This window comes from Necator americanus, chromosome I, assembly GCF_031761385.1.
Source record: "Necator americanus strain Aroian chromosome I, whole genome shotgun sequence".
Lineage (NCBI taxonomy): Eukaryota > Metazoa > Nematoda > Chromadorea > Rhabditida > Ancylostomatidae > Necator > Necator americanus.
In genome coordinates this window covers 13,353,061-13,380,774 of record NC_087371.1, presented here as the reverse complement: position 1 = coordinate 13,380,774, position 27,714 = coordinate 13,353,061, and the positions used below count along the sequence as shown (strand labels likewise).

Genomic DNA, 27,714 nt, shown 5'->3' with positions numbered 1-27,714 from the left:
ACACATTGAGTCAAGACACAATGGGTCGTTAATTAATCTAGTGACTCTGTCGTATACACCGAACGTTGTCCCTAATTCAGTGCCGAATATTTGCTCTGATCAAGAAAGTGGGTGGTGCCCTACAGATTTCTCTCACTAAGTACGAAAGACGAAGGAAAAGTTCTAGGAGCTGGAAACAATCGGATCCTCCCTATGATCAGAACCGTATGCCACGAGATATCCAGCTTATCTGAGCAATAGCTCACCTTTTACGAGGACGTCGCCCTCAGACACTGCGGACATAAAGTACGTTAACTCGTTCGAACACTTTTGCTCCAAGAACGCAACATATGATGGACTAGAGTAGCTCACAGAGGTAAGTACGAAGAATAAGCAAGAATCTGATGCATTGCTGATGAATCATTTATGATGCGTCAACGTGCTAAGAGAGATTTATGAGCACATATGTTCCCTATACTTCGAGGGCGGCCCGATCCATCATGTCAATAATTTCATCCCCCAAATCAAGTCCGGTCGCAATTTATCGACCCCGGGAGGATGAAGGACGTGGTTGGCCTAGTGCGGTGTTGAACCACTGATCGCACAGACAGTGAAACTTCCTATTATTCCACTCCACTAGCTTCACAAAGAGGTGAATATGATCAAAGGGAATGAGTAGTACCCTCTACAATGTAGAATGATTAAGCACTTTTGTTACCGCATTTGCATTTCCTAACAAACAGTAGTGAAAATAACAGTCGCCTCACCGGCTTTGCATTCTGATGTCTGACTCTGATGCCATCATGTCGATACAGTATTTTATACATGCAGACTTGAACATTGGAAAGACCTGTCCTCATCAATCCATCATTCTTTCCACGCAATGTTTGTGAAGATGCGAAGTGCTTAATCACTGGGAACCAGCAAACTCGTGCGCAAAAAGAGCACCCGTGCGACGACAGCCGCCCCTTCAATCTCTTTACTGACTGTTTACGTAGATTCCCACACAACTGTTTTTTTTCGAAGAAGACCGTAAAAAAATCAAACGAATGATTGCTGTGAGAACAATCATTTTTCGTAAATTTTCTGCCTACACACGGTCTTCGAACTCTTAGAAGTATTGCGACAATAGAAGATCTCGTCATTCCTCAATCCTGAGGAATTTTCATCTAATTCGACTCAGAGGAGAACTCTTAAACTCTTAAACTATAAATTCTCAGTAGTACCACCCCAAACATCGAGAAATAAAAAATTTAGGCACTCTTTTATCAGCGTCATGATCTGCTTAATGCAAAATCTGTGCAGTTTTCATGAATCCTCTTGTTGTGATCCTGGTTCTAGAATCAGTGGCCACAGAAAACTAGAAAATCAAAGCGTTCCCATCCATCAAACAGACGTTTTTGTGAATTTCTTGGCAAGTTGACCAGGAAAATCCGAAGAGATGACGTGATGGACATGAAACGAGGTGACTGACGGAGCAAGACAACCTCACAAGCAAAAAAAAAAACAGTGACACTTTGGAGGAAATTGGAGCTGGATGAGATGGAAGTGAAAGTTGATGTTCACCATTTACAATTTTTTCGTTTCGCTGATCATATCGTCATTACAACAGCAAACAGCAATTAGGCGGAACTCTGGCCGATTTTAACGAAACATGCAGACAGATGCATAGGTCTACAGCTCAATCTGAAAATCCAAGAAAAAAAATAGAAAAAATGTCGCTGATAACGAAGAGATCTATCTTCGATCTCTCCTTCATGCTCAACGACACTAATGACCCAGAAAGTTCATTCGTATGTGTTTCTTTTGAAAAACGATGAGCGATCTATTTCTAGAACTGAACAAAAAGGAACCGAAGAAGCTTCAAGGAGTGAGAAGTGACGACAATCAAGCACACCAAACCTAAGCGCCTTATGGGACTGCAGATCCTGCTATTCAGAAATACATCTTTAATAACTAAACTTTACATTAGTATAATTAAATACGGTGAGAAGTCATCGAACGCTGTACTGAGGGGGAATGTAGGAAACCTGTACAAGTAAGAAAGGAAATCCAGAGTTCAATGCCATGCCAATGAGTAACGGACGACCTGTGGGGCTCCCAAATAAGCCAACGTGAATAAAATTACATAATTGGCCCAAATTCGTGATATGTCTTTATGACAACAGTTGAAGAAGATCTAACTCAGTCGCATATTTCCATTTCTCTGCACGATTTGTGAAACAATTATGATCGGAGGCGAAATACCCGACGTTAAACGCACTAACACGAACACTATATACGACCTGCAAAATATTCATTCTCTCATCTTTCCGATTGACGATTTCCTCACCTCTCATTATAATAGCTCGTAAACTCAGCGGGCTGGTGTTATCCCTTGACTCGGTTCCCTGCATCTTAATCGAGGCTTGCCGTCCTTGAGTGCAGCTTTGTCCAAACCTCGATCTACAGCAAGGATTCACATAGAATCCACCTATTTGTCAATGTTCCATAGCCTGCCAGGATCCTCGTGTGAACTGCCTTTCGACTCCGAGTGACTCGTGTATAGCCGGTCAAGACAACATGGTGCATTTGCGCAAGCGGCTGCGCTCGAAGTGGCGCGGTGAAACTATCGGTTGGGATCGGGATGGGACCATCGCGCACTGCAGCGATGAGTGTTGCAAGCAAAGGTACAACTCAATGCTATCTCCTACTCTCCACCGCATCGAGCTTTATGTCATTTGACCCTACTTCAGCATTATAAAACGGAGGGTTGTTCCCAGAGATTCTACGCTCCCTTTCTTTAACCTATTTGGATTGGGATATGGCGATGCGCTGAACGACAGCACTTCTTTGCAATATTTTGGTAACTTTCTGCAATATCTGGGAAACATTACGATTTCTATTCAGCGGGGTCACAACGACATGAAGAACGGTGCAGTTGCTTAAAGGCATCACCCCACGAATTTGAGGTGGTACGGATTTCAGGTGGAGTATTCGTATACGGGATGGGAGACTATGGAGGGAAGGGTGATTCCGTCCATTTCTTGCTAATTGCCGTAAAAAACGGCCCGGAAGATGCAGCGCCGCACAAGACTGGCGCGCTCCAGTCGAACGTCTTGTACAAAATGGTGCGCCAAAACGAATGAAGCCGTATCTTTCGGGCCGTTTTTTACGGCAATTAGGAAAAAATGGACGGAATCACCCCCCTCTCCGTAGTCTCCCATCCCGTATACGAATACTCCACCTGAAATCTACACCACCTCCGATTCGTGGTATGCTGCCTTTAAGGCTGCGTTCGAAGCGATGCGGCGGAGCGTAGCGGTTAGGATTTAGGGGAGGACCCTCACTAGCAACATCCTTCCCTCGAGTTCGCGATAGAACCACCTCGATTCTGACCGCCATCTTCACCGCGTGAGCATACGCACTTACGCAACTGCACCGTGCTTCATTTTGTTTTGACCCCACAATACCCTGTATGTGGTCAGGACGTGTCTCAAATGCCTGATTGCATTTAGTATGAGCAAAGTCACCGTTAGCAAATAGCAACCAGATCCGCATGCGCTGCTCCAGCTTCTTGAAATGGCCTCATTTATTAGTTTTTTTTCCTAGGATCCAATTCGTCTTCACCTTCTTGCTCGTACACTTTATCTCGTCGAACCTCGCTGTTGGCGCAGTAACAGCTATCGCCCCTGTCTACAGAAAATAAAATTGCTGTCGCCAATGTGGGTCGTCACGGCCGACAGAGTAAAGCGGCAGCCTCTTCGTCGAATCGAAAACTTATAGATGGGTCTTTTTGGGAAAAAAGTAGGTTTATGCGTGCGACTACTTGTCTTAGAAATTCTGTTTTCTTCTTTGATTTTGATGAGTGGAGATCCTTGCGTGCACTCCCTACTCTTGACATTTTTTTAAACTTTGGGTTGAGTCCACTAGGGAGTGGACCTTTGGGTTGAGTGTTCGCCAATGCGGGTCATCACCACCTACAGAGTACAGTGGCAACTTTACAGCAGAGTACAAAATTTGTGTTCAAGATGAGGGGTGCCATTCCTGTATAGAACCGGCGAAATTTGTCATGCAGTTCTTCCTCTTTAACTGTCTCACCAACTTACTTGATGGCTTCATTGGTGCAAAGGTAGTTGGGAGCACTCAACACTGCTCTAATAGGATTGCATGTTGAGCGCAAAATCTTTCCGAGGGCAAAAAAAAAAACTTCTCTCAACTGTCAAATGGCTCTCCCATTTCAGGAGGCCATAGTTCAGAAATCAACAGATCGTCTCTGAAAGTAGATAGCTGAGTCAGTACAGGGCCCTGTAACCTAGTAGTTAATCTTTGAGGATCCATGGAAGATAAAAAAGCAAGATAGAGCAGGAACTACTTCTTTAACTCCTAGTAGCTTTAGCCTATAAATCACAAATCCTCGAAGACTGGTGCTCAGGTTTCAGGGCCCCGACTGACTCAGCTATTCAGTTATTTAATGATAATCACTTCACTTTAATGATAACCACTTTAATGTAATGATCTGTCGATTGATGAACTATGGCTTTTTTTAAAATGGGAAACCCATTTCGGTGCTAAGGTAGTTGCCCAGGGCAATACTGTCGCGCTAGGATCGAACTGTGCGCGCGGGCGCAAAGATGTCCATGGAGCACAGAAAGCATTCTCGTCGTTTAACCGTTTCATTCGCGTAGTGGCTGCTAAAGCTAATCTGCTGACTTTTCGCGACTTCACTCTGGCTGTTACGTGACCTCAGCTTGCATCGAAGTCGAAGAAGGGCTCGCTGGTCGTCTACTGCTGTGAAAAGAGCGACCTTGACCTAAGTGTGGAAGTCCCGTTAAAGTAACGAAGCAGGCGAATGTGAACAGCCTTCATAAAGTCTAACCCAGCTATCCTCTTTAGATCCACCAACTTGCGAATACAAGTAGAAAATGTAGAAAATGTAAAAGTTGTTGCATGCGTGGTGGTCGTGGATTGCTATGGAAGCCATTTTTGGCGTTTTTATTTCATTGAAAGTAATATATGATATGAATTAGCTATTCGCTTTTGCTAAGACTGGTTGGAAGGTTTGGTAAACTTAAACCATTAGCAGTTCGAGTTATATCTTCCTTTTTTCTCTTAGTAGCTTTAAAGGCATCACCCTAAGAATCTGGCGTTGTATGGATTTTCGTTGGAGTATATCGGGTCGTAGATTATGAATACAGGGGTGGCTCCACTTATCTCTCCCTGTTTCATTGTTAACAGATGGCTTCGGAATGCAGTTCCTTACGAAGTCTTCTGTTGCCACACGCCACTCTTGCACCCCGCCCCCGCCTGCGATTCGTTGAATGAAATGAATTGCCTATCGGGGCGTCCGAATGGAATAATAGCAATAGCAGTCCGAATAGCAGGCGGGGCGGTGCGCAAAGGTGGTGCTTTGCAATAGAGAACGTCCACTGATACAAAGAGAAATGGATGGAATCACCCTCTCGCCATAATCTACGATCCCGGATACGGCACCAACCTTCAGGTCGTTTTGCCATAACTTTATTTCCTGAGAACAATAGGCAGCGTTTCAGCGCAGGTTCCATACGATGACATCATACGTCAGCCGAGTGTCTGATTTCCTCTCGTAAGATGTAAGACCGTGGATTGTTCTCTAATAACACCGTTGATTAGGATGTAACGTCACTTCGTAATGGGCTACCATGAAGAATGATGAAATAAGAAAGTAAATACAAGTACCGGGCTTGGAAAAACTGTCATGCAACGATTTTAACGCAATTTATTTCTGAATTCTGGTCACCATAGATTACATCTTCTTTTTGACAGGCGAGGGTGCTCCCGTACGCAAAAGGTAAGCGGTATCACGTAAGCGTATTAAGTGCACGTGTTCCTTTTCTCATTTTCTCCATCTAACCTTAGTTCTTCCCTTTTTATTTGTTTGTATTTTTTTGCAGAGCTTCTATTGCTATTGCTTCTAGCACGTGCGCTCACTCAATATTTTTATGGTTATTTTAATCGCTTTGATGGCGTTGTTAGTGAAATTATGCGCTGCGTCCTTCGTCTTGCATTATGGATTTGCTGTGCGCGTTCTTAGAGCGTTTGTAATGTTTCGGATGGAGTTTGCTGAACAAGTCGGTGTTTTTCTTGCGTGACCGGCAACTACATCCCCGCCCCCATGCTGCGAAGAAGAGTTATTCACGTTGTTTGTTTCCGTAACCTTCGTCTCTTCTAAATTTTATTATTTAGTACGCTAACTGTAATGGTTAAATAATTCAGCGTTTTACGTTCCGCTGTTTAGAATTAGCACCTCTTCTTTTGCGCTGCTAACTTATTTGTGTTGTGTTCTCTCACATCTGACACAAGTATTGATTATCAGCACTCTTCTTCACCTTGTCATGGACATAAACAAAATGCATATGAGGAAACACTGCATGACAGTAGAATCGGAATACTTCTTTTAGGTTTAGAAGAGTCCATTTTACCTTCAAGTTCTAACTTTTCTAGAGTTTCCATGTCACGCAGGATCTTTTTCGCTTCAAATATTTCTTAAGTTAAGCGAATATGGGCACTGATTAGAAAGGGAAATTCTAGGTGTCTGTCGTGTTTTTGAGCACATCAGCTTTTTCTTTATCTTGGAAGGGACAAAATGGCGCAAATATAATCAATAATTTGAACGTGTACGAATATAATTATTGCTGGCTCGCATTTCATGGCCGATTACGGTGTCTGCTTTGCATACACATTTACAGCTGACGGCGTAGATTCCCAGCTACGAAAGCGAAGTGACAAACGCCCTTTCGCTACATAATGCCTGGTGTCTTCAACCACATGACTGCGATTCTCTTCTATTGGAATAGGGTAGAGGGAAAAGATTGTGCGAAAAGGAGACAAAAAACACGTGTTCCGCCGGACGCGTCGCGGCCACCCGGTTTAAGATGGTGGAGGCCGACTGTAGGTTGATGTTGAGATGAAAATTTGCGATTGGACTTTGATTTTTTGAGAAGAAATTATTCAAATGTTTATTACGAAGTTCTGTTCCAGAGGCTCTTGTACAGCCTACGCAGCTGCATCTTCAGACATGTAATACTCATAACAGGGTCGAGATGCCCACTTGTTTTGTTCGTAGGACTTTTCTGATTTTAGCGTCGTGAATAATTCATGCATTGTGTATTTTGAAATGTAGATCTGTAAGAATATAAAATCGCGCTGATTTACAGAAGGCGTGATTTCATTCGTTTTGAATACTTTGCCAGCATCTATTTCTGCTATCTAGTACCAATAAAGCAGTTTACCCATAAATACACTGAACATGTTATGGCCGGTACATGTTTTTCTGAACATAACATTCATACTCAAATACACTTGAGTCATGGATCGATTTCTATCGGGTCTGCGCAAACTATCAAAAATCTTAGGACAACATTTTCTTTACAGGCCTGTTCTACTTCATTAACGCGGGCATCGAGTCCTTTTTCTATGTAGGAAGATCAACCTTTGTGTTCTAAGTCGTAGTGTATTTTTGTAAACCGGGAACGCTGCGGAACTTAGACTTTCCTTGAGCTTCATCTTTTATGATCACTTTTTAGCTTATCGCTGACACATTTTCAACTCAAACTTTCAATTTCTCATCAAAGTTAACATAATTGTCGCTACTGCTATGCTTCTATAATTGGCGACCTAAATTCTGCATGAAAAAAACCAAAAGAATTTTGGATTGAAATTGATTGATTGAAGGGGTGGCACTGGTTCCTCACCACAGAACGTGGCAAACTCCTCGGAGCTCCTTTTATCTTGTTCTTCACAGTCGTTCCAATTTTTTTAAATGTAAAACTTTACGAATATGATACCTAGCCTTCGCAATGTACTTCCTCGTTAGTTTTGCTGTTATGGCGCTTCAATTCGAAATCTCATTTCCTAGATATTGAATCTTTGCTTCACTTCTTTGTGCAACTCTGTACACAAATAACAATATTTTGCAGTCCTAAGCGCATCCCAAAGTACGGTTTAGAAGAGTACCAGCTATGCAAATTTACACGGAAATTTGGGCAGATCTGAAGGAACCAATAAATTAGCGAAGAGGTTTTTTTTACTAATATTGCATACGACTATAAAGAATAATGACTGAGAGGCGCCATAGGAGCAAAACAAGCAGCAAAACTAGTGGGAAATAACTTTGATAGGACCACGTAATCCTATGTGTTCACAGAATATTATCCGGTAAAAGAGAACTATGAAAAACAGGAAGAAAACAGACTCTGAGCTCTTCAGTAAGGGGCGACCGCGATAGAACACGTTCTACTGTTGTATAACAAACAGATAGTGTGGAGTCATGCAGACTGTAAGTAGATTGTACATAGTATTGACTTTCTCTTTTCTAATGTTTCTCACCGCTCTGTTCTTTCCTTTCAATTTCTGACTTCCAAAACGACTTTTGCATGTGTATTTCTGAGTGATACTAAGCACGGAGGTCAGCCCTAAGTTCTACAAAATTGCCGATTTTATTTACGGTTCCCACGTGCCCTCTTATGAGCTACAAAGAAACGGGCACTACCGATCATCTGGTGCGAAGTCGTCTAAATTATCAGTGCTGGGATTCTTAGTCACTGTAATTTTTGGATTTATCTGCGAAAGGCGGCTGTCGTTTTATCACCTCACTGGTCTATTAATCATACTCGTAAGAATCATACTGACCTGACACTGACAGTCACTAACAGTTTATATTTCTGCCACAGCAACTACACAATAAGTGGTGGAACTGTAAACGGAACTATCGTCTTTTTTAAACTTTCTGTGTCCACGTGTGTTGCCTATTCCTTCATCTCATCTGTCCCTAACGGTGTCATCTTTAAAAGAAATCCCCACAGGAAGTAGCAGTTCCATGAAAAAGCCTGCAGTTCGTTTTAGTCGCTTTGAAAACTTGTAATTGAGGTAAAAACATCGCTAGTTTCACTCATCAATTCGGTTCAAGTGGAGCCAGCTACGGCCTCACCTCGATTGGAACCCTAGCTCCGCTTCAAGTGCTGCGACTTAGGACTAAGCCTAAAGGTTATGCATATACGGGGTCGTAGATCGTGGGAGGGTGAACCCGCTCATCTCTCTTCTACCAGTGCAAACGGACGACACCGAAACGGTGTCTCTTACGACGACTTCAGTTGCAATGCGCAACCACTGCGCCCCGCCCCAACCTGCGATTCGTCCGAATGGGTTTTCGACGAATCGCAGGCAGTAAGGTGCAAAGGTGGCACTCTGCAATAGAGGACGTCGTAAAAGGAACAGCGTTCCGGCGTCGTCCGTTTACACTGATGGAAGAGAGATTAACGGAATCACCCTATTCCTCACAATCTACGAGTCTGTATAGGCATACTCGCCTGAAACCCGTACCACCCCAGGTTCGGGGGGTGATGCCTTCAACTCGTTTTGACCGACAATAGCTTAGTTCGGATGAAACCAGCGAAAAGAATTATTGGGAAGTGGAAAATATGGTTTTAAATGAGACTGAGTGGAGAAACAGTTCAGAATTTATTTTTAATATACGTGAAAGTGCGAATGTATGGATCCAGTCCTTATTCTCTGTTGTTTCCCCAAATCCGTTTCTAACTGATTTCTGCAAAAATAAATTGGATCTGACACTATTTTGTTTTGGATCTTTCTGTGTCGTATTTTTTATGTTCAGATGAGAAGTCTTCAATATGAACCAGAAATTTTCGATTGTTCTCATGTGTCTAGCCTTAAGGTATTACCGCTCCAGTTAGATGCCTACTCACTTACGCATCTCTACTGTGTTTTGTTTCTGATAATGTGCGGTGCCACGGATCTGCCTCACTAGAGGGATCACAGCTGGTTAGTCGCGAGGCTACGTGGCGCGTCCCCGAGTGGCGGATAGGGGGCTAATCGCGGACCAAAAGCGACCTTGTGCTTGCCCAGAGACGCAGGTGGATTCAGGGGATGGACTCCCTGTTTCTGCTGAGTCAGGACTGACTCATGACATCCTTGTATCGCGCATGTCGGTCCGGCCAAAAGCCTGCAATCAAGTGACTGGGAGGTGCAAGGGAGGCGGATTGGAGTCGCCTCCAACAAATAAGCTCCACATGTCCACTCCCGGAGGACGGAAGTTCTCCCAAAAACTCATTGCATTAGAGGCTTGCAACCTGCCCATGGGTTTTAAAATTTTTATGCAAAGCACAGTAACAGAAAAGAGTCTCCTGATTCCGGAGGAAAGCCTGGTAAGGTAGCGCCAGGTAGGACGGGGTTGCAGGAGTCATGTAGGCTACCGAAACGGAAAAGGACTAAGATGGCGATCTGTACTTATAACGCACGTACGCTTACATCAGAAGCGGCCATCGAAGATCTGATGATGCAAGCCAAGAAGATCAAGTACGACGTCATCGGACTGACCGAGACGAGACGACGTCACCCTCTCAACGCCGTATATGGAACTGGAGAAGAACTGTTCTTAGGAACATGCGACAGTAGAGGTGTTGGTGGAGTTGGCGTCCTCGTCAACACGAGTATGGCAAAGAACATCGACTCTTTCGAACAACTTACGACCCGAATCGGACGCTTGCGGATGAGAAGATGCGGTCCAGCACCCGAGAAGAACGCCGGAGGAGCTTCACATCGGGACCTACGGCCTACAATGGAATGACCAGGAGGAGAGGCTCTCCGAGTTCATCATGACGACTAAACCATTCATGGGAACTCGCAATTCCAGAAGCCCTCCTCTCTACGCTGGACGTGGGAGTCACTCGGTGGAGGGTATCGTAATGAAATAGACCACATCATCGTCAATAAAGGGTTCTGCCTGACGGACGTCGGTGTTGTACCAAAGTTCTATACGGGATCGGACCATCGCCTCCTCCGAGAAAGATTTTCCTTCACAAGGAGAGCAGAGAAAGCCGCCAAGTTCGGAGGGAGAAATCCCAGGACTATCATCAACTGGGATCTCTTCGCTACGCTAGCCGGCTTTTGGGAAGATTCCGCAATGGACAACATCGACGAGGAATATGACCGGCTTGTTGAACACCTTCACGACTGCGCGAAGAAGGCTGAGAGTTTTAAAACCACCAAGAGGCGCCTGTCTCTTGAAACTCTTGAGCTGATACGCCAGCGTGGAGCAGCACGAGCCGCAGGGAACCAAGAACTCACGTCCGAGCTCGCAAGGCTTTGCAGAGAGGCGATAAAGGAAGACCTTAAAGAGAGAAGAGCAGAAGTGCTGGCTGAAGCTGCAGAGGCGGGGAAAAGCATCCGCTATGCCCGTCGAGACTTCGCCAGTCACAAGACGAGGATGACTGCTCTCCGGAACCCAAAGGGAACAGCAATTGCATCGAGAACGGGGATGGAGAAAATCATCTACGACTTCTACTCTGATCTCTTCGACAGCCATGTCCACTTGCCTCCTCACCATCTGAGGGAAAATGGACAAGTCATTCCAGAGGTTCTCCCGTCCGAAATACGACATGCTATCATGTCGGTAAGAAATCGTACTGCACCCGGTCCCGACAGAATAGGACAAGAACACCTGAAGAGCCTTCCGCCAGTACTCATCAACACCCTGGCGAGGCTCTTTACACGTTATCTGTCGGAATGCAAGGTTCCTAAACCGTGGAAGACCAGCAAGACCGTGTTGTTGTATAAAAAGGGAGATCCACATGACATCGGCAACTATCGTCCAATCTGCTTACTGTCCGTCATCTACAAGCTCTTTACAAGAGTGATCCTTAATAGGATTGAAAAAGTCTCGGATGAAGGACAGCCATGCGAGCAAGCAGGGTTTCGAAAAGGATTCAGCACGATTGACCACATTCACACTGTTTCGAAACTCATCGAGGTATCACGAGAGTACAAGATGCCGCTCTGTCTCACCTTCATCGACTTGAAAAAGACCTTCGACTCAGTTGAGACGGAAGAGGTCGTGGAAGCCTTGGACAATCAAGGCGTCCCTACTCAGTACATAAAGGTACTTCGAGAGTTATACAGAAACTTCACGACCAGAATTTCGCCATTCTACAAGAACATCATCATTGACGTGAAGAGGGGGGTCCGACAGGGTGATACAATTTCACCCAAAATATTCACAGCCACCCTCGAGAACGCAATGCGAAAGTTGGAATGGGACGACATGGGAGTGAAGGTTGATGGTCGGCAGCTACACCATTTGCGCTTTACTGATGACATCGTACTGATAACACCTAGCATCAGCCAAGCGGAACGAATGCTGACCGAATTCGACGAAACATGTGGATGCATCGGTCCTCAGCTGAATCTACAAAAGAAATCTGTTCATGCGCAACGGATGAGTCTCGGATGCCCCATTCACGCTCAACGGAACGAACATATCCGAATGCACCAGCTACGTTTATCTGGGTCGGGAATTGAACATGATGAACGACCTGACCTCCGAGCTGGGCAGGAGGAGAAGAGCGGCTTGGGGAGCATACAATAGCATCGAGGATGTAGTGAAGAAGACCAGGAACACATGTGCCCACCTCTTCAACACCACCGTACTTCCTGCTTTGACCTATGCTTCGGAAACCTGGGCATTTCGCAAGCAGGAAGAAAACGCGGTGAGCGTCATTGAACGCGCAATTGAGAGAGTGATGCAAGGAGTATCCCGTTTCACGCAAGTGAGGGACGAGATTCGAAGTTCTCTCCTACGTCAGCGATCGAAGATTAGAGACGCCGCCGCGTTTGCCAAGGAAAGTAAAATAAGGTGGGCCGGATACGTGATGCGCTTTAATGACAACCGTTGGACCAGAGCCGTGATCGACTGGGTTCCCCGCGATATTAAGCGCACTACAGGAAGACCGCCGACCCGATGGTCAGATTTCTTCACGAAGTCCTTCAAAGAAAAATATGATGCTTTTCGTGTCCCACGCGAAAGGAGGAACCACTGGGCTACTCTGGCACACGATCGGGACAAATGGAAGAATTACTGGCGCCCGCTCGACCAGTTCGAAGATCAACGGGAGTCAAGGTGATCAAGGTGAATGTGCGGTGCGCTATAGAGCGCTCCACCGCCAATTCACCGGTGGACACGTGCACATTGCTTGGATTGTTGCCAATCCCGCTCATGACCTTCTTTTCTCAGGAATTCGAGTTTGGTGAGCTCATTTTTGTAGGCTCTGAGGAATTTCGAAGTTTCGAAGGACGATTTTTTCGGCTCAAGGCTATGGGTTTGACTTAGCGCTTTCCATCGTAAGTGAGCGCACCATATGTGATGAACGTGTAGACGTGGCTCTTGCTTGGTTGGAGGTGAATTCACAACTTCTTCAACGTGAAGGGTTATTCTTGATGCTTGATGCGCTGAGTGCATTACGAAGTGCCGATGAATAATTTTCAAGTGATTCTCGTCTATGACGATGTTCTTTTTCCCTTTCCTATTCTCAACTGGATAATGTTTTCTGCTCGCTCATCATATGGTTATTTTCTTCTTTTTTTAATGGTGAAATCATTGATCATCTACGTTTCTTTCCTTTCCGAGCTCGAAGAAGAGTGAAGTTCTAGTTTTTTAAGTACAGTTTTCATTCGATTTCCACGCAATTTTAGAGATGTATTGGTTGGTGTTTCTATTATATTGTGCGAGTGCAGCTTCGGTTTCACGAAAGCAACAACCGCAGTCCGAGTTCTCGAAGTATACTATTCAGATGATCGGTTATTCACCAATGCAAGTAAGTGTGTTTGTGTATAGAGGTACGTACGATTTGAGAATGGCGCTGCATTTCTGTGCATTACTCTCCGGAAACCAGTGTTATACCATATATAGTGCGGTCGTATCTGCATTATAGTTCTTGCACTTTATTTCGAAATTATTCGTTTATTATTTAGAGTTCTTTCCATTGTTTTGATAATTGTTAGCATGTGTCTTGAAGGCAAGATCCCACGAATCTGGGATGGTATGCGTTTCAGCCGGGTAGTGCCTATACGGGGTACGGGGTCATAGAATGTGAGCAAGAGAATGATTCCGTTCACCTTTCTCTGCATCAGTATAAACAGACTACCCCGGAACGCTGTTTCCTACGAAGTCTCCTCTTGTAGCACTCCACCATTGCGCCCTCCCGCTTGCTATTCGTTGGAAACCCAGACGAATCGCAGGCGGGGACGGGGTGCGCATTGCAACAGAAGCCGTCGTAGGAAACAACGTTCCGAGGTTGTCCGTTTACAATTACACAAGGAGAGATGAACGGAATCACCCTCTTACCCACATTCTACGACCCCGTATAGGCACTACCCGGCTGAAACGGGTACCACCCCAGGTTTGTGGATGATGCCTTTAATATGATTTTCTGAGCAAGCTTCAGTTCTTCGCTTTTATAATCGGGTCAAAGCGACATGAAACTGTAGTTGCGCGTTGGGATCAAAGTGGTATCATCACGAAAACGCAACCACGAGAAGGACTTTCAAGGGTCCTCCCGTTCCTAACTGCTACTCTAAACTGCACCGCTTCGAACGCAACTATATCGATCTTCATGTCGTTTTGACCCGACTAGAAGTAGTTTGTTGCGTGGGAATCAAATATTTGCTTGCCTTCTCTTACCTACATTAACTTCTTTATATGAGCGTAGGGGTTCAATTTTTTTAAAATCTCGAATCTATTTCTGATAGTTTAGTTCTTCTGATCTTTTATCACAATTTTAATAATATTCTTCGTATTTCGTGTGAATTACTCAGATTTTGTCTGGAATATATATAACTGCATAGATATTCTACAGTCCAAACAAAATTTTCCTTGCAGGTGGTGAGAAAGTAAACGGAGTTTTGTTTTTCTGCTAGTTTTTAACGATATCTCAGTAGTTTGGTTTGGTTAGTCTGATTGTGTAAACTCTGAAAGAGTGAAAAAGGCTTGTTACTGAAGGTTGTTTGGAGAAAAAAATGCTTACCAATCAGTTAACATTTAGACGGCCTGTTGGATTATAAATAAGTAGAAACTAATTCTACTCTTTCAACGTCCCACTGTAGAAATGTGATAAAAACGAAAGTTAATTTAGTTAGATAAGTTTTGTTCAGGACCCGATTTGTTCTAATCCAAATGTTTGTTGTGGTGACGGTGAAGATGCTGTGGTGAATTGCATACGTCTTTTTCTTTTGTTTCTATGTCTGTTCTGAACTCTATTCCATTATGAACTGTAACCAATTTGCACGATCGAAAGAGACTTTGAAGCGACTACAAAATTTTAGATTCAATTTCTTTCCAGAAAGTACGGTGGGTAAATTGCCGCGCCAGCTACTAACACGTAGAATACCAGTTTTGACTGAACGTTTGTTCGCCACTTTTTCGAGTCACAGATGAATTCCTTTTTTTGAGATGATATCTAGGACAGACGTTGTAATGCTGAAGGACTTTTTATTCAGCGATGAGACGCGCAACAGTTTGACACAGCGGTGAAGTAATGTTGGGGATTTACAATGAAGAGATGCGTCTTAATCATTGGGTTTTATTTCTTTATTTCAGAACGACGACTATGTTGCCGTGGCACGGGAAGCTCCCGAGGGATACATCGGTAGTCATTTCCATTCATTGCTGATTTTTCGCTGTCTTTTCCTTCTCAAGTCACTATCGATTTAGTTGGCTTCGAGCCTCTGGCGCATGCTGATCGTATACATCACATTTTACTTTACGGGTGCGGTGAACCTGCGCATAGCCAGACTTTCTGGAGAGGTGGTGAAACCTGTGGAATGGGAGTAACACATATTCTTTATGCTTGGGCCAGAAATGGTAAGATTCCTAGTTCTTTAAAGAATTTTGAGAATAAATTCCACATTCTATGTTGCAGCTCCAACTCTCTTGCTACCGAGAAATGTTGCATTCAGTGTGGGACATGAAGATGATGGCATCAAGTATTTTGTGTTACAGGTTCGTTTACTGTGTTACATTTTTGGGCTTATATCTTTGTGCTCTCTTTCAATTTCCAGTTCTCTCTACAGAAGGAGTATGTACTTGAGTTACTTTTATATCTTCATTGCTTTGGCAGTAGATTCGTCCGAACACAGTGACATTGTCTAGGGATCTCTCCTACTGCTATCGGTCTAAGACCAGTGGCGTTATTAAGTCTCTTACGTTTCTCTTACATTATATGTCTACGTAGTGTACTCTCTTGTTTTGAGTCATTTCGGTTCAACACATTCTTTAAATCTCATGACATATTCGCGTTGTTACCACTAGTGGTTGTTTAACGCCTGAGAAGCTGCAACACAAACAATAACGTTTTTCCTAGAAATGCAAAACTGGAATTTTTGCGAAATAGGTTTCTTACTATATTAGGTAAATTTCTAACAACGTACATTTTCCAGAGATTCGATGTTTTGAAATTGTAATAACTTAAGTTATTTATGTTTCATTATGTTTAACTGCGTTAGGTCCACTATGCACAACCGTTTGCTGGTGATGTCAAGGATTTCTCCGGAGTCACGCTCCATATGACTCATCAAAAGCCACCAAATCTTGCAGCTGTTCTCCTCTTTGTCTCTTCAGAAACTATTCCTCCAGGTAGAAACCAGGTGCAGGTGAGTTAAAATCCCCTCCCCTGTTCTAGTCTGAAGAAAGGACAGAAAGATGAGATTTGTGGTCATATGGAGATCTTCTGCAGATCAATGTAAGCTGTGAATACGATGGTGCAATTGATTTGCATCCGTTTGCCTTCCGAACGCATACTCATGCGATGGGTCGAGTAGTGTCCGCTTATTACAAACACGATGGTCAGTGGACAAAAATTGGAGCAAGAAACCCGCAATGGCCACAGGTATGATACTGTGTAACGAAATATTAGGTTCTGGTATATTATTTCCAAAACACTCGACCCATTGTTAGTTTGTTTCAAGAAGAACAGTATTTTCGTCTCGATCGTGAAATGTGACAAAAGATCGTTCTGTGGGAAATGTTTTATCATTTACAATCCAATGTAATTTCCGGGAATCAGTACTAGGTTTTTTGCCATCAGTACGACAAATGATTTTTTGCAGCTTTTCGAGTCTATTTCCACCAATCCAGTAATTAAAAAAGGTGACCTCATGGCGGCCACGTGCAGATTCGACTCGCATGACAAGAAAACTCCAACTCCTATGGGGTTAGTTCTTTTTCCTGTTTCTTTTCTCAATTCATTTGCAGTAATTGGGTTAGTGATCTGAACTTCTCAAATTGTCGGGCTATTTGAGCAGTTCCGGTAATTTCCCTGAACATAAGTCAAAATTTGGAAAAATCGGTATGGAAATACTTCGTAATGGACAATGATGAAACTGAATGTTGAAAGCAACGATATAAAAGGCAGAAACTGCAGATGAGGTGTGCTTATCTTTTGTCAACGTATCCCAAGTCCCAGATTTGTATTTTATGAATTTTAATTCATTTTATGATTTTTTGGTGAACTCCCACAGACAAAAGTTGCACGTCTGCAAGTGTCATTTTCGATTAACATCCTCGATAAATTCCTATTCATTTCTTGCGTGAGGATTGGTTGAAAAAGTGTTGAAGATTATCAAAATATAGTTTTTGAATTCTGAGATTCCGTCAATTTAGAAGTGAAGAGTTTTCTCAGAATCCGACGCGCTGTTTCAAGTGAACATTTGTTCCTTTATTTTCTCTGAACTGTTTGCTCAACCGAAGCATAGATGATTCAGGAAAAAAAAAGCAACTGTATCAATTTACGACCAACTACTAAGTGTGCTATCTAATTAACTGTACTGTAATAAAATTAAGTTGGGACTGAACAAAGCAGGGAATGCGAAAACAACATCCCTGTCTCCATTTTACCTCATGTCGCACTACGATCGTCTCTTTTGTTGCCCAGTTCTTTTTGATTTATGCTGGCTCATATAAGACAGTTTTGGTGCTGCATTACGTTTTTCTTCGACACTGCGTTTTAAAAAAATGACCCGTCAATAGTATTAAGGATAATTTCACACTCTATTAAAGGAATTAAAGGCATCACCCCACGAATCTGAGGTGGTACGGATTTCAGGTGGAGTATTCGACTACGGGATCGTAGATTATATAGAGGTGAGTGGTTCCGTCCTTTTCTTGCTAATTAGCGTAAAAAAACGGCCCGGAAGATGCGGCTTGTGCACATGGCTGGCGTGCTCCAATCCAACTCGTTGTAGAAAATAGCGCGCTGGAAAGCTCGAAGCCGTATCTTCCGGGCCGTTTTTACGGCAATTGGGGAGAAATGAACGGAATTACCCCCTCTCCTTAATCTACGATCCCGTATACGAATACTCCACCTGAAATACGTACCACCTCAGATTCGCGGGATGATGCCTTTAATTCACCTCTATAAATGTCCCAACAGATTGTATTTTGCTATCTAAACCGAAGTCCGTCGTTCAGCCGTTCCAAGACTATTCTGAAGCTTGATTCTGAATATCGGACTTAGTTTTACTTCTTCAATGGGTATTGCTTATTGGTTTAGTGCTCCTGTGTTGTCTCGTGCATGAATTGCTAACTAATTTTATGTGACATTTGCGAAGGTCTCAGGCAATGAATAACAAACAAAAGGGCATCCTTTTTTGTAGACACTTGCCAAAACTTCTCATGGATCTGAACTAGTTTCATTTCATTCCCATGTTATTGTGTTAAGATCTTTGGTGGGTGATGTGGGACAAAAAGAAGCACAACAGAGATGGAATATGATGGTACCTTTTAAAGTAATGATGGTAGATTACTGTGAGGCAGTTTTAGAATAGGCAGGATTACTGTACCACTTAACATTGCATTTTGCGTTCTGTAAATGCTTGCGAGAAATGCAAAAGTATTGCATTACTTATGAAGGTTAGCCCAAAAAGCTCGGGAACTAGTACATCAGTTATGATCATACACGTGGGGCGCAAGCTTGCGAATCAAAGACCCGAAAACCGTACCAAGAAAAGAGTTTGGACTTCTATCTACATCTTCTCTTAGCTATGTTCCATTAGAGTCTTCCTAGTAAAAGAAATAAAGTATACGATGATAGGTTCAGGGTTACAATGCATCCTACGCAGTTTACTCTCTTATTACATTTCCCTTTTGATTTATTGACATGTGCTTTTCTCGGTAAACTGCAGAATGTACGGACGAGTTTTGGTCTTTTGAAATATTCGGATTTCCTAGTAAATTATTGTTATTATTTTCATAATTTCTTGATAGTATTTCGGATGACTGAAGCGTTTTCTTATTCTACTTATGAACAATGGGATTTACTCATATTTTTCTCAACATTTTATAGATCGATGGGTGTGAACGAGATGTGCAATTTCTACATGATGTTTTACTATGATTCTACCAAAGAGAATCCTTTCCCTTGGAGTGCAGTGTGCGGAGGTCGCGATAGGGCTGTGAGTAACATTCAGTATTACAAAACACGAGAAATTTCGTATTAATCGATTTCGAGGCCTGTTCAGAAGGAGATGGTGAGGGAATATCCTGTTGAGGGCACACAACTGCTTCCATCTCGACCTGATCTCGAACATCATGCACATCAAAGCAAAGTTTGTTTCCTACCTATTTTGATTTGAGTAATGGTACTTTCTTGTTATGGCGATTTGAAAAAGGAAATTATCCACAAGAGTAAGAATTGCTCAGTTGATGGGAATGATGTGTGGCCGAATCTTTTTTTTTTTTTAAGGGAAATTGCATATTTGAAAACTCCTGTCAATTGCATTGCACGATATTATCTTTTCACTTTAGCATTCGTTGTTATTGTCGACCTTTTGTCGGTAATACCCAAAATAGCTGCAGTTCAGATCTTCAGATACACTGCACAGTTTCAGAACCATGAACTTCAGATACCTTTCGGTATTGTCGAAGAAGGATCGTTCACTAGCATTGGAGACATTAGATTGGGTCAGGTGGCTGGAATATCGTTCCAAGGGGACAATGTGATCATTTTCCACAGAGCAGGACGAGTTTGGGATCAGAGGTAGGTCCTGAAGAAATGTGACAGCGCTGCCGATTTGCAAAATGGGAAGCTTTGAAGCACGTTCGACCAGTACCATGTGCTTATGAACAAGGAACCCATAAATGAAGATGTAATTCTCATAGTTTCCATAACGGGCAATGAAACACGGATTGTGAAGAAACTTGGAAAGAACAAGTGAGTGTTGTATGAAGTTGACATGAATACACGAGTCTTTTTAATCAAAATGGCATAGTTATTAGGGAGCTTCTCAAGTTATTCATCATCATTCTTCTAAAGAGTTTTGTCCTCTTCTTTTTGAATCAATTATTTTAATTGCTACAAGTATCTTGTTGTAGTTCGGCTTTGTCCCGCTTTGCACCTTTGAAAATACTTCTTTCACCACTTTCAAGCAATTTCTCCCTTTTCTCTTATGAGTGGGAGGGGATTAATTTGTGCTCTAATTTCTTATTATTGGAGTTTTGTGGACTAATCACCACTCAGTTTTGAAAGATACCCTTTAAACTGAATCATTGACAACGCACAGCGAAAACAAGTTTTCACATCCAAAATATGAGAAAATGGGAAGGGCACAATAGTTCAACTTTCTTGTCTTTTCTTGGACTCGTCGATATCACCTTTTTTTCTCCATCGGAAAGCTCATAGGTGGGATAGGGAGGAGCCGAACCCTCCTCAGATGAAGGGAGTCCAGCTCATGGGGTGCACTTGAAATAATGAGGATGTCCCTTTGTCAACCGTCCAAAAGTGAAGAAATCGTCTAAAAATGAAGGAGGTTGGAGCACCGGCTCCGACTATCGCATCTATGGGAGAACTTATTCCCGTTGTAGGATGTTTCCCAAAAAAAAAAAGCGCTCTTCTTTGGTTCTGAGAGAAGCCGCAGCCAAAACTGCAATCGAAACGTCTTTTTTCGAACATTTCACCTCAGAGTTTGTAAATGTTGTTGGAAATTCAGCTCACCTGAGATCTACGCGATTATTGTATTAGTGAGCTCGCTTACACCTTCCATGATTGGATATGCTTGCTCTAATTTCCTTTTCTTTTTTTTTTCTCCTTTCCCTCCATTGAAGATGAACCTTCTATGTAATTTCTTAGTTATTCTTATAAAGCTGTCTGAAAACTGCGTACAGAGAAAACAAAATTTCACTTGGAATTATAGATTTTATCTACCACATGGAATCTATATGGACAATGAAGGTTACCTTTACACTACAGACGTCGGCTCACATACCGTAGCAAAGTGGAAGCTCAGCGGAAACGGTAAGCTTTTGATTTACTCATATTATAAGATTATTCTGCTTTTTCAAACTATGTTTTATGTTTTATTTGCAAAACTTGGAGTTGGAACTTCACTCATTTAATGTAGCAGTTAAAACAATGTGGGGCTTACCTAGCAATTCGAATAGCGTTCTCTCCTATCTAACTTTATTGTCAAAATTTGATTATGCTTAGGAATTCATAGAATTCAGTGAAATTGCTAGCGTAGATCATCGTATGACCGCATTACTGGTCGTTTTATAGATTACAGATCTTCTTACAGATCTTGTCCAGATTTGGGAAAGTGGCGTGAAATTAATTCCCGATAGCGAGCGTACTCATTTCTGCAAGCCTGCTGGTGTAGTCAAAACTGACGAAGGTGTCTTCGTCGCCGACGGGTACTGTAACAGTCGGATAGTACAGCTGGATAGCACTACTGGAAATAGAATGGTGATTTCTTCAAATAGTATTCTATAGTACATATTATTAGTAAGACATATAGAATCCTGTTTAGCATGAATTTGGCCTGCCTGGAAACGGACCAGGCCAATTCAACCTTCCTCACGACGTTGTTATGACATCCACTGGTGGTCATCTGCTTGTAGCTGATCGTGAAAATGGCAGAGTACAAGAATTGTCCACTCGCGGCGACTACATTATGGAGTGGACCTCCAGGTCAGTCTGCGATGACTTTACGTCTATCTTTTCACTTATAGCTTAACTAGTGTTTCTTTCTTCAAGTTTTTTTTTTCTTTGCATTTACCTTCTCTTGATTCTCAACGCAGCACTTATGAATTCATCAAAAGCTTCAATTGAAAAGTAAAAAGTTGTAATACTTTCAATCTATATTCTCTCGTAACAAAATCTTTCTCGGAATTGTCACTTGATACTCTAAGCCCTTTAATTCCTTTCTTTTTTTATTTACTCGTCCTCACTTGCTGGAATAGCACTCAACCTCATAATTCAACTGTTTTAGTCTTTTCACAAATATCTACTCAGCGGATGCTCACAATGACCATATCTACATGATTCCTGGACGTCCGGACCGTGAATCTGTGAGTTCATAATTCTTTTAGTGTTTTCTTTAAAGAACAAAAAAGAAATAATATAGTCACAAGAAAAGTTTACCAAGGAAAGATTGGGGAAACCTTTTTTTCTTGAATATGGAAATAAAAGATTTGACATATGAAATTTTCCCATGTTGTCGTAGAACATGGGATTACAGTGAAAACAAAATTATCACGGCTAATCGGACATTGTATAGGCGGACACGCGTTCCAAAATCTCAACGATTACGAATTGCAGTAAAACGCGTTGGCGCATCCCAAGTGGATTGATAGGCCAGTGACTTAGACTTTTAATCAGACAGGAGTACAGTCGCCATCAATCATGTTCTATTGGCGCGTTTTTTTCTCGATGCCTCCGTCTGGATATCCATGCTTGAACTCATTTCTAGTCTTATTTTCTAATTACCGATTACACTGAATGTTTTTTTTTAACTCTTATTTTTCGTTTGACTAAGGACCATAGAGCTGAATTTATTTACTCTCCTGGGCATACTCTTGTCGAAATGTAAATTTCTCTTTACCTGCAGGTTATAGATATATTTTTGACTTCTTAATATTTCAAAAATTATCCGAAAGATTTAGGGTCCCATCCGTGTGTATGTTGGTCGTGCTGGCACTGAACTTATTGAGTTTGCCTTTGGGCCGACAAGCCGTTCATTCGGACAACCGCATGTCTTACGCGTTTCGCCTGATGGTGAACGCATTTTCGTTGGCGACATTGCTGCGGGCAGATCCACATTGTGGATGTTCCGGGTAAGTTCTCTGTGTACGTATGTGTTTTCTATATTGCTCATGCCATGTGGGAAATCTGTGCTTCGTATGTGAGCGTTCATTGTTTTCACTTAACCTGTCTTTCATGGTTCTTTAGCTTCAGATACAACACGAGGGTGGTTCATCGTCTTTGCATAGTTCGTACGCGTTCACGGGTGCGTTTCGCTCAGCGTCTACTGCAGCAACTGGAACCACAGGGATTTTAATTTCGCTAGCTTTTGCTGTACTCGTAGTCGGATTCGTCGTGATCCGCAGACGACGAGCGGTTTCTATTCGTGGCCATGCGAATTTCGATAAGAAGGTAGGAATGCATGCGGGGTTTCTCGAAATATGAAGATGCAGACTTGAAATATCTGATTAGTTCACGGTAATGATGAAGCTACCCTCGTGATCAGTGCTGTTTGTTCCGCTGCGAAAGCTACACTCGCGTACTAAAACTTCTGAAATGCTAATTTGTCGTCCTTCTTACTTCATCTTGTTATGTTATATGTCAGGGCATTTGTGAGATATTTAAAACAAAGTGGCCGCGGCTTGTTCCTCAGTGGCTTTGAATTCTGAGAGAACAAAATTTTTCCAATTCATTCTTCTGAGAGAAAAAAAAATTCTGAGAGAAAAAAAATCTATCAGCCAGTTACATTTTTTAAAAAGCTCAGTCTAGCAGGATATCCGTGCAATAGACTTACTATTTATTGGGTTTTATTATTTACCTTTCTATTTCTTGCGAAAAACTAGCTAAGCAGAGTTTGATGATTGTTTTTCAAAAAGAAGAAAGAATGGAAAATGGATTTCCTCTGATTAGCACAAGTTTTGCGGTGCTTCATATTCAGTAGATATTTCACGGGTGATTAGTTGAGCAATCTAGTGAATTCCCAAGAATTTGTCCATCAAATCTTTTCTTAGGGGATATGGGAAGCTAATGAAAATTCAATAAGTGAGAAAGAAACAAAGAATTAAGCTGAATAACCAATTTCTTTGGTAGTTAGTATGTTAGGTGACACCTGAGCGCTCGCAATAGGAAAGTAAGTCGCTTAGTTTCTCGGGAGAAATAGAATACTTTGGAGTAGCATTGGGTACATCGGGTAGAAAAGACTTCGACGTGAATTATTGGGAAGACACTGTTGAGGAGTCCAACTAAAGTGCAGGGGATCATTCTGGTGCTCCTCCTTTCATGTATTTGATGAGGTGTATCAACGAAATTTCTCTGTGGTCTTAATAAAATTCGATTTCACTTCACGTCTCGCTTTGCTTACGGATGAGTGAATCCTAATCCCATAAAACATTGAGTCAACTAACTGTTGTCCTTATATTGTTGCAATGGTGTTCATTGACTCGTTGTTTCACTTGTTTTTCGTAAGTACTACGAACCTTGGCTGCTTCTTATCAAAAGAATCAAAAGAAGATCATAGCACTGTATTTCAGTTACAAGGACTTCACGATCTTCTCTCCTTTGTTATATGATTTGCTACGGTTGAAAATGAAATTTCTATCTCGCATTTGATAAGCCTCCTAATCGACAAAATGCATTAGCACGAACATGGCGTACCGCTTTTTATATAAGTTTTTGAATAATAGTAATAGTACTATAATATACTATAATAATAATTCCATTACGGTTGCTCCAGATATTGAATCGATGCGTAATTATTGCTTTCTTCGCGACTTTTTCCTTCAAATATTGGCGTTTCATTGTTTTTTTGTGTAAAAAAAAGTAGTTTTCTCTCATCAGTTAATGAAGATGTGTATCGAAAATCATATCCACTTTCGCCATTTTATGACCTACCACTTCAAGAAAGGTTGCAATTTTTGCAATCTCAACGAACTTTTTGGCGATGAAACAATTAGCAAAAGTCAAGTTGATAAATAGTTCAAGAAATTCAAATCGGGCGATACAAGCCGACGAGGCGCTTTAGGCAGCCATGGAGGAGGTCAACAAGAAAGTTGCCGGAAGACTTCAATGTGGACCATTCGATCATCGTTTGTCATCAAAAGAAGCTCATGAAAGAACATAATATGAAAATTGACTTAACGGTTCCCCCACGAACCCTCCGGCAACAGCAAAGCCGAACATGTCCCGAGTTTTCACTGATTTACTGGAAGCGAAACGAGTCAACTCTATTCCTGAAGAATCTGGTTACTAGTGAAAGAAGATGTATCGTTGCTTCCCTCTAGAAACGTCATGTGAAAGAAGATTTGTATTTTCCTGTGTGTTTTCATCCAGAGGAATACCGAAAGACGAATACGTTCCCTGTAGGAAGGCAATGTTTGCGGCGTGATAGAAGCGGAATTACTCACTGGAAAATCGTCGTTGAGATCGCGAAATGACTTTGCGGCATTCCAACTTTTCTCGAAGTGATAGTACATAATACATTGAATGTGGATACGATTTTTGATAGGCATTTTCATTAATTAACTCTTAATGAAGATTATTTTTATACGAAAATTGAAAAAAAACGCCAATTTTCAGATAAAAGAAAGTCGCAAAAAAAGCTGCAGTAATTATGCACCAATCTGATACATGCCACGCTTAAGCTAATACTGCGCAGTTTTCTTGACATTTCGAATACTTTGACAACCGTCACTCAGATCAACTCATATGATAGGTCCCCATATCATTGTTTTTCCGCCTTAATTTTCACAGCAACACATGAAATAACTAGTTCATGCTCAGAAGGGTAGTACTGAGCAGAGCTCCACCAGCGTCGGTAAGAAGACGCGCGCACCAATCCATTTGATGGATATCGACAGGGGGCAGTGGGATAATAGCAACCACAAGAGGAGTATGCAACTGCCCGTAGATACGGTAACGAAGGACATGAAGCAGGAAGTTATGAATACAGTGCTTTCTACTGTTTCATACTCGACTATCTAGAGGTTGCATTACTCACGTTTCGCGTTCACAATTCGCGGCAAAGTCGATGGGGAGCCTAATTTTGTTCTCTATTATCGACACACTACTTTGAAACACCAACGGGTTAAGAAGAAGCGAGCTCTCCCTACCGAGTACGAGAAAATCCATTCTAACCCAGGTCGTGCGAGAACTCAGCGGTTTACTTGATATATCGTGGTTTTGAATAACGAGTGTCCCGGACTTACACAACTTTGCTGTTAAACGATTACTTTATAACTCTTTTTAGACGTTCGGCAAATCTTTGTGGCAATCATTTCCAGTCGAACGTGTTGAATCTGATTAGAAATTGCATTTGCGCTCCTATTCGTGCAGCATTAATCGCTTTTTCGCTCACGTTGCAGAGATAACCATGCGTTTTTTCCCGAAGAGGGATCTTACAATGTTTATGTTGTATTGTACGAATGCTTCTCACACATGTACAGTCACTAGGAAAATTGAGTATGTGCATCAAAAACTTATACTCAGTAGCATTTATTAGTTTAATTTAACAACGGGTAACTATTTGCTTAGTTGCCTCAAAGGAATATGCTTAGAGAGAGCTAGAAAATGAATGCTATGCGGTGTTCCACGGATTACCATGAAACAAACGCGTAGAATATCACTATAAACGTAATACAAGGAAGAAGGGGGAGTATGATCTCCAAATTTGAAGGTGACCGAGGAATGAAACTGGAATATGGATTTTTGATCCTTATATTGCAGTTAACGACGATTTATTGGGGTAACCACATGATTTCTTTTTTTTTCCTTTCTCCTGTTTTCTTCTCGTTGTTTCATTTGTTCTTCTATTGCTGTACTTGTTTAGTTTGCAATTTCGTTCCCTTTCTCGTCCTATTTGTTTCAATTGTCTTGTTCCTGCGTTCGATTTCTTTCGTAAGCAGACCTCTTTCAACAGAGCTAACAAGAATTCTAAGCAGGAAGTAGCCTAAAAAACCTACAATCAATTCGAAATCGTTGAGGCACCTCAGCTCTTGCTTGCTCTTGCACCTCAGCTCCTTCAGCTTTCCATTCTTTCTTTTCTTTTCATCCATTGATTTTCTAGCTTTCTCAGTGTCTATTCCTTTGGAACAGTAGAGGAAGTAGTTACCTGTACCACTGTGAATTTCGCGGTGCATTAGCATTGGGTCGAGAGGCGGAGTCTCAGGCAGCTGAGTATAAGTTTCGATACGAGGATAACATTGTAAAGAATTTTTGTTGCAAATTGGATGCTAGAATCTTCATCTAAAAAGTTGCATGTGACTGTGTGATTTGAGCTTTGAAATTGTAACAATTTTACATGTTTGTGGCGTCGGAACCGAATATTTTCAACTGGGACCGCTACGCGTCTGGCGCAACTCATGCCCTTTCACTTTCAACGCATACCCACTTTTGACACAGTAGGCGCATCGCGGTTACTCGTTCAAAGACATTCGGCGCTTATTGTAGCTGAAATGCAGCTGAAATGAAATGCTTGGAAGTTTGCGTACTGTTCTTCCTTTATGTATTTTTGGTTTGGATAGAGCTGTTTTGGTCTGATTCATGTTGTTTCTAGACGGTTTTTTTCTTTAATGTCTACGTGTACGTATTTTCGTAGTAAGCCATTGATATTATTTTCACCCTGACCATCCTCACCTACCTAATTCTCCAGGTCCAGCATGAGCATGGACACTGATGGACATGCGATGGTAAGCTTTCAAGGAGGAATCGATGCGTTCAAGAATTTCGAAAACGATTTTATTTTAGAGGGTTACATAGCTCTCGTTTGTTTATCATAAATCTTCTTTCTTTATTCAAATACCTTTCTTCTATTGGAACCTCTTAGAAAAGCTGATTGTAAAGAACTTTTTTAGGGTTTCAAACCACTACGGACGGAAGAGACTGTTGGATTTATAAGCGACGGTTCCGAGAGTGATTAAAC

The 27,714-nt window shown here is 42.0% G+C and overlaps 5 protein-coding genes across 8 annotated transcripts; all 5 read left to right on the top strand.

The window, feature by feature from the left end:
- Positions 1–10,228: 10,228 nt before the first annotated feature.
- On the top strand, positions 10,229–10,582 carry RB195_005400 (uncharacterized protein; the record flags this gene model as incomplete). Its single annotated transcript, XM_013436807.2, has 1 exon — positions 10,229–10,582. The coding sequence occupies one exon, from the start codon at positions 10,229–10,231 to the stop codon at positions 10,580–10,582; it is 354 nt and encodes a 117-aa protein (XP_013292261.2).
- A 28-nt stretch (positions 10,583–10,610) lies between these two features.
- Positions 10,611–12,379, top strand: RB195_005399 (uncharacterized protein; the record flags this gene model as incomplete). 3 transcript variants are annotated; one of them, XM_064177870.1, is made up of 3 exons in its annotated part: positions 10,611–10,671; positions 10,731–11,082; positions 11,166–11,304. In XM_064177870.1, 3 exons carry the CDS (start codon positions 10,611–10,613, stop codon positions 11,302–11,304), a joined length of 552 nt encoding a protein of 183 aa, XP_064034972.1. The 3 variants fall into 3 exon arrangements, with proteins under 3 accessions (XP_064034972.1, XP_064034970.1, XP_064034971.1); XM_064177871.1 differs by having other exon boundaries at positions 10,731–12,379; XM_064177869.1 differs by lacking the exon at positions 10,611–10,671 and having other exon boundaries at positions 10,919–12,379.
- A 154-nt stretch (positions 12,380–12,533) lies between these two features.
- Positions 12,534–12,914, top strand: RB195_005398 (uncharacterized protein; the record flags this gene model as incomplete). The annotated part of the gene is made up of 1 exon (XM_064177868.1): positions 12,534–12,914. The coding sequence occupies one exon, from the start codon at positions 12,534–12,536 to the stop codon at positions 12,912–12,914; it is 381 nt and encodes a 126-aa protein (XP_064034969.1).
- Positions 12,857–13,269, top strand: RB195_005397 (uncharacterized protein; the record flags this gene model as incomplete). The annotated part of the gene is made up of 2 exons (XM_064177867.1): positions 12,857–13,037; positions 13,103–13,269. 2 exons carry the CDS (start codon positions 12,857–12,859, stop codon positions 13,267–13,269), a joined length of 348 nt encoding a protein of 115 aa, XP_064034968.1.
- Positions 13,270–13,484: 215 nt separating this feature from the next.
- On the top strand, positions 13,485–27,712 carry RB195_005396 (uncharacterized protein; the record flags this gene model as incomplete). Of its 2 annotated transcripts, none has more annotated exons than XM_064177865.1 (18): positions 13,485–13,604; positions 15,386–15,434; positions 15,500–15,649; positions 15,708–15,787; positions 16,291–16,437; positions 16,521–16,673; positions 16,894–16,997; positions 19,128–19,236; positions 19,303–19,389; positions 19,687–19,820; positions 19,878–19,994; positions 20,974–21,074; positions 21,355–21,521; positions 21,586–21,746; positions 22,048–22,126; positions 22,721–22,891; positions 23,013–23,210; positions 27,647–27,712. In XM_064177865.1, 18 exons carry the CDS (start codon positions 13,485–13,487, stop codon positions 27,710–27,712), a joined length of 2,193 nt encoding a protein of 730 aa, XP_064034966.1. The 2 variants fall into 2 exon arrangements, with proteins under 2 accessions (XP_064034966.1, XP_064034967.1); XM_064177866.1 differs by lacking the exon at positions 27,647–27,712 and adding an exon at positions 24,820–24,918.
- Positions 27,713–27,714: the final 2 nt, after the last annotated feature.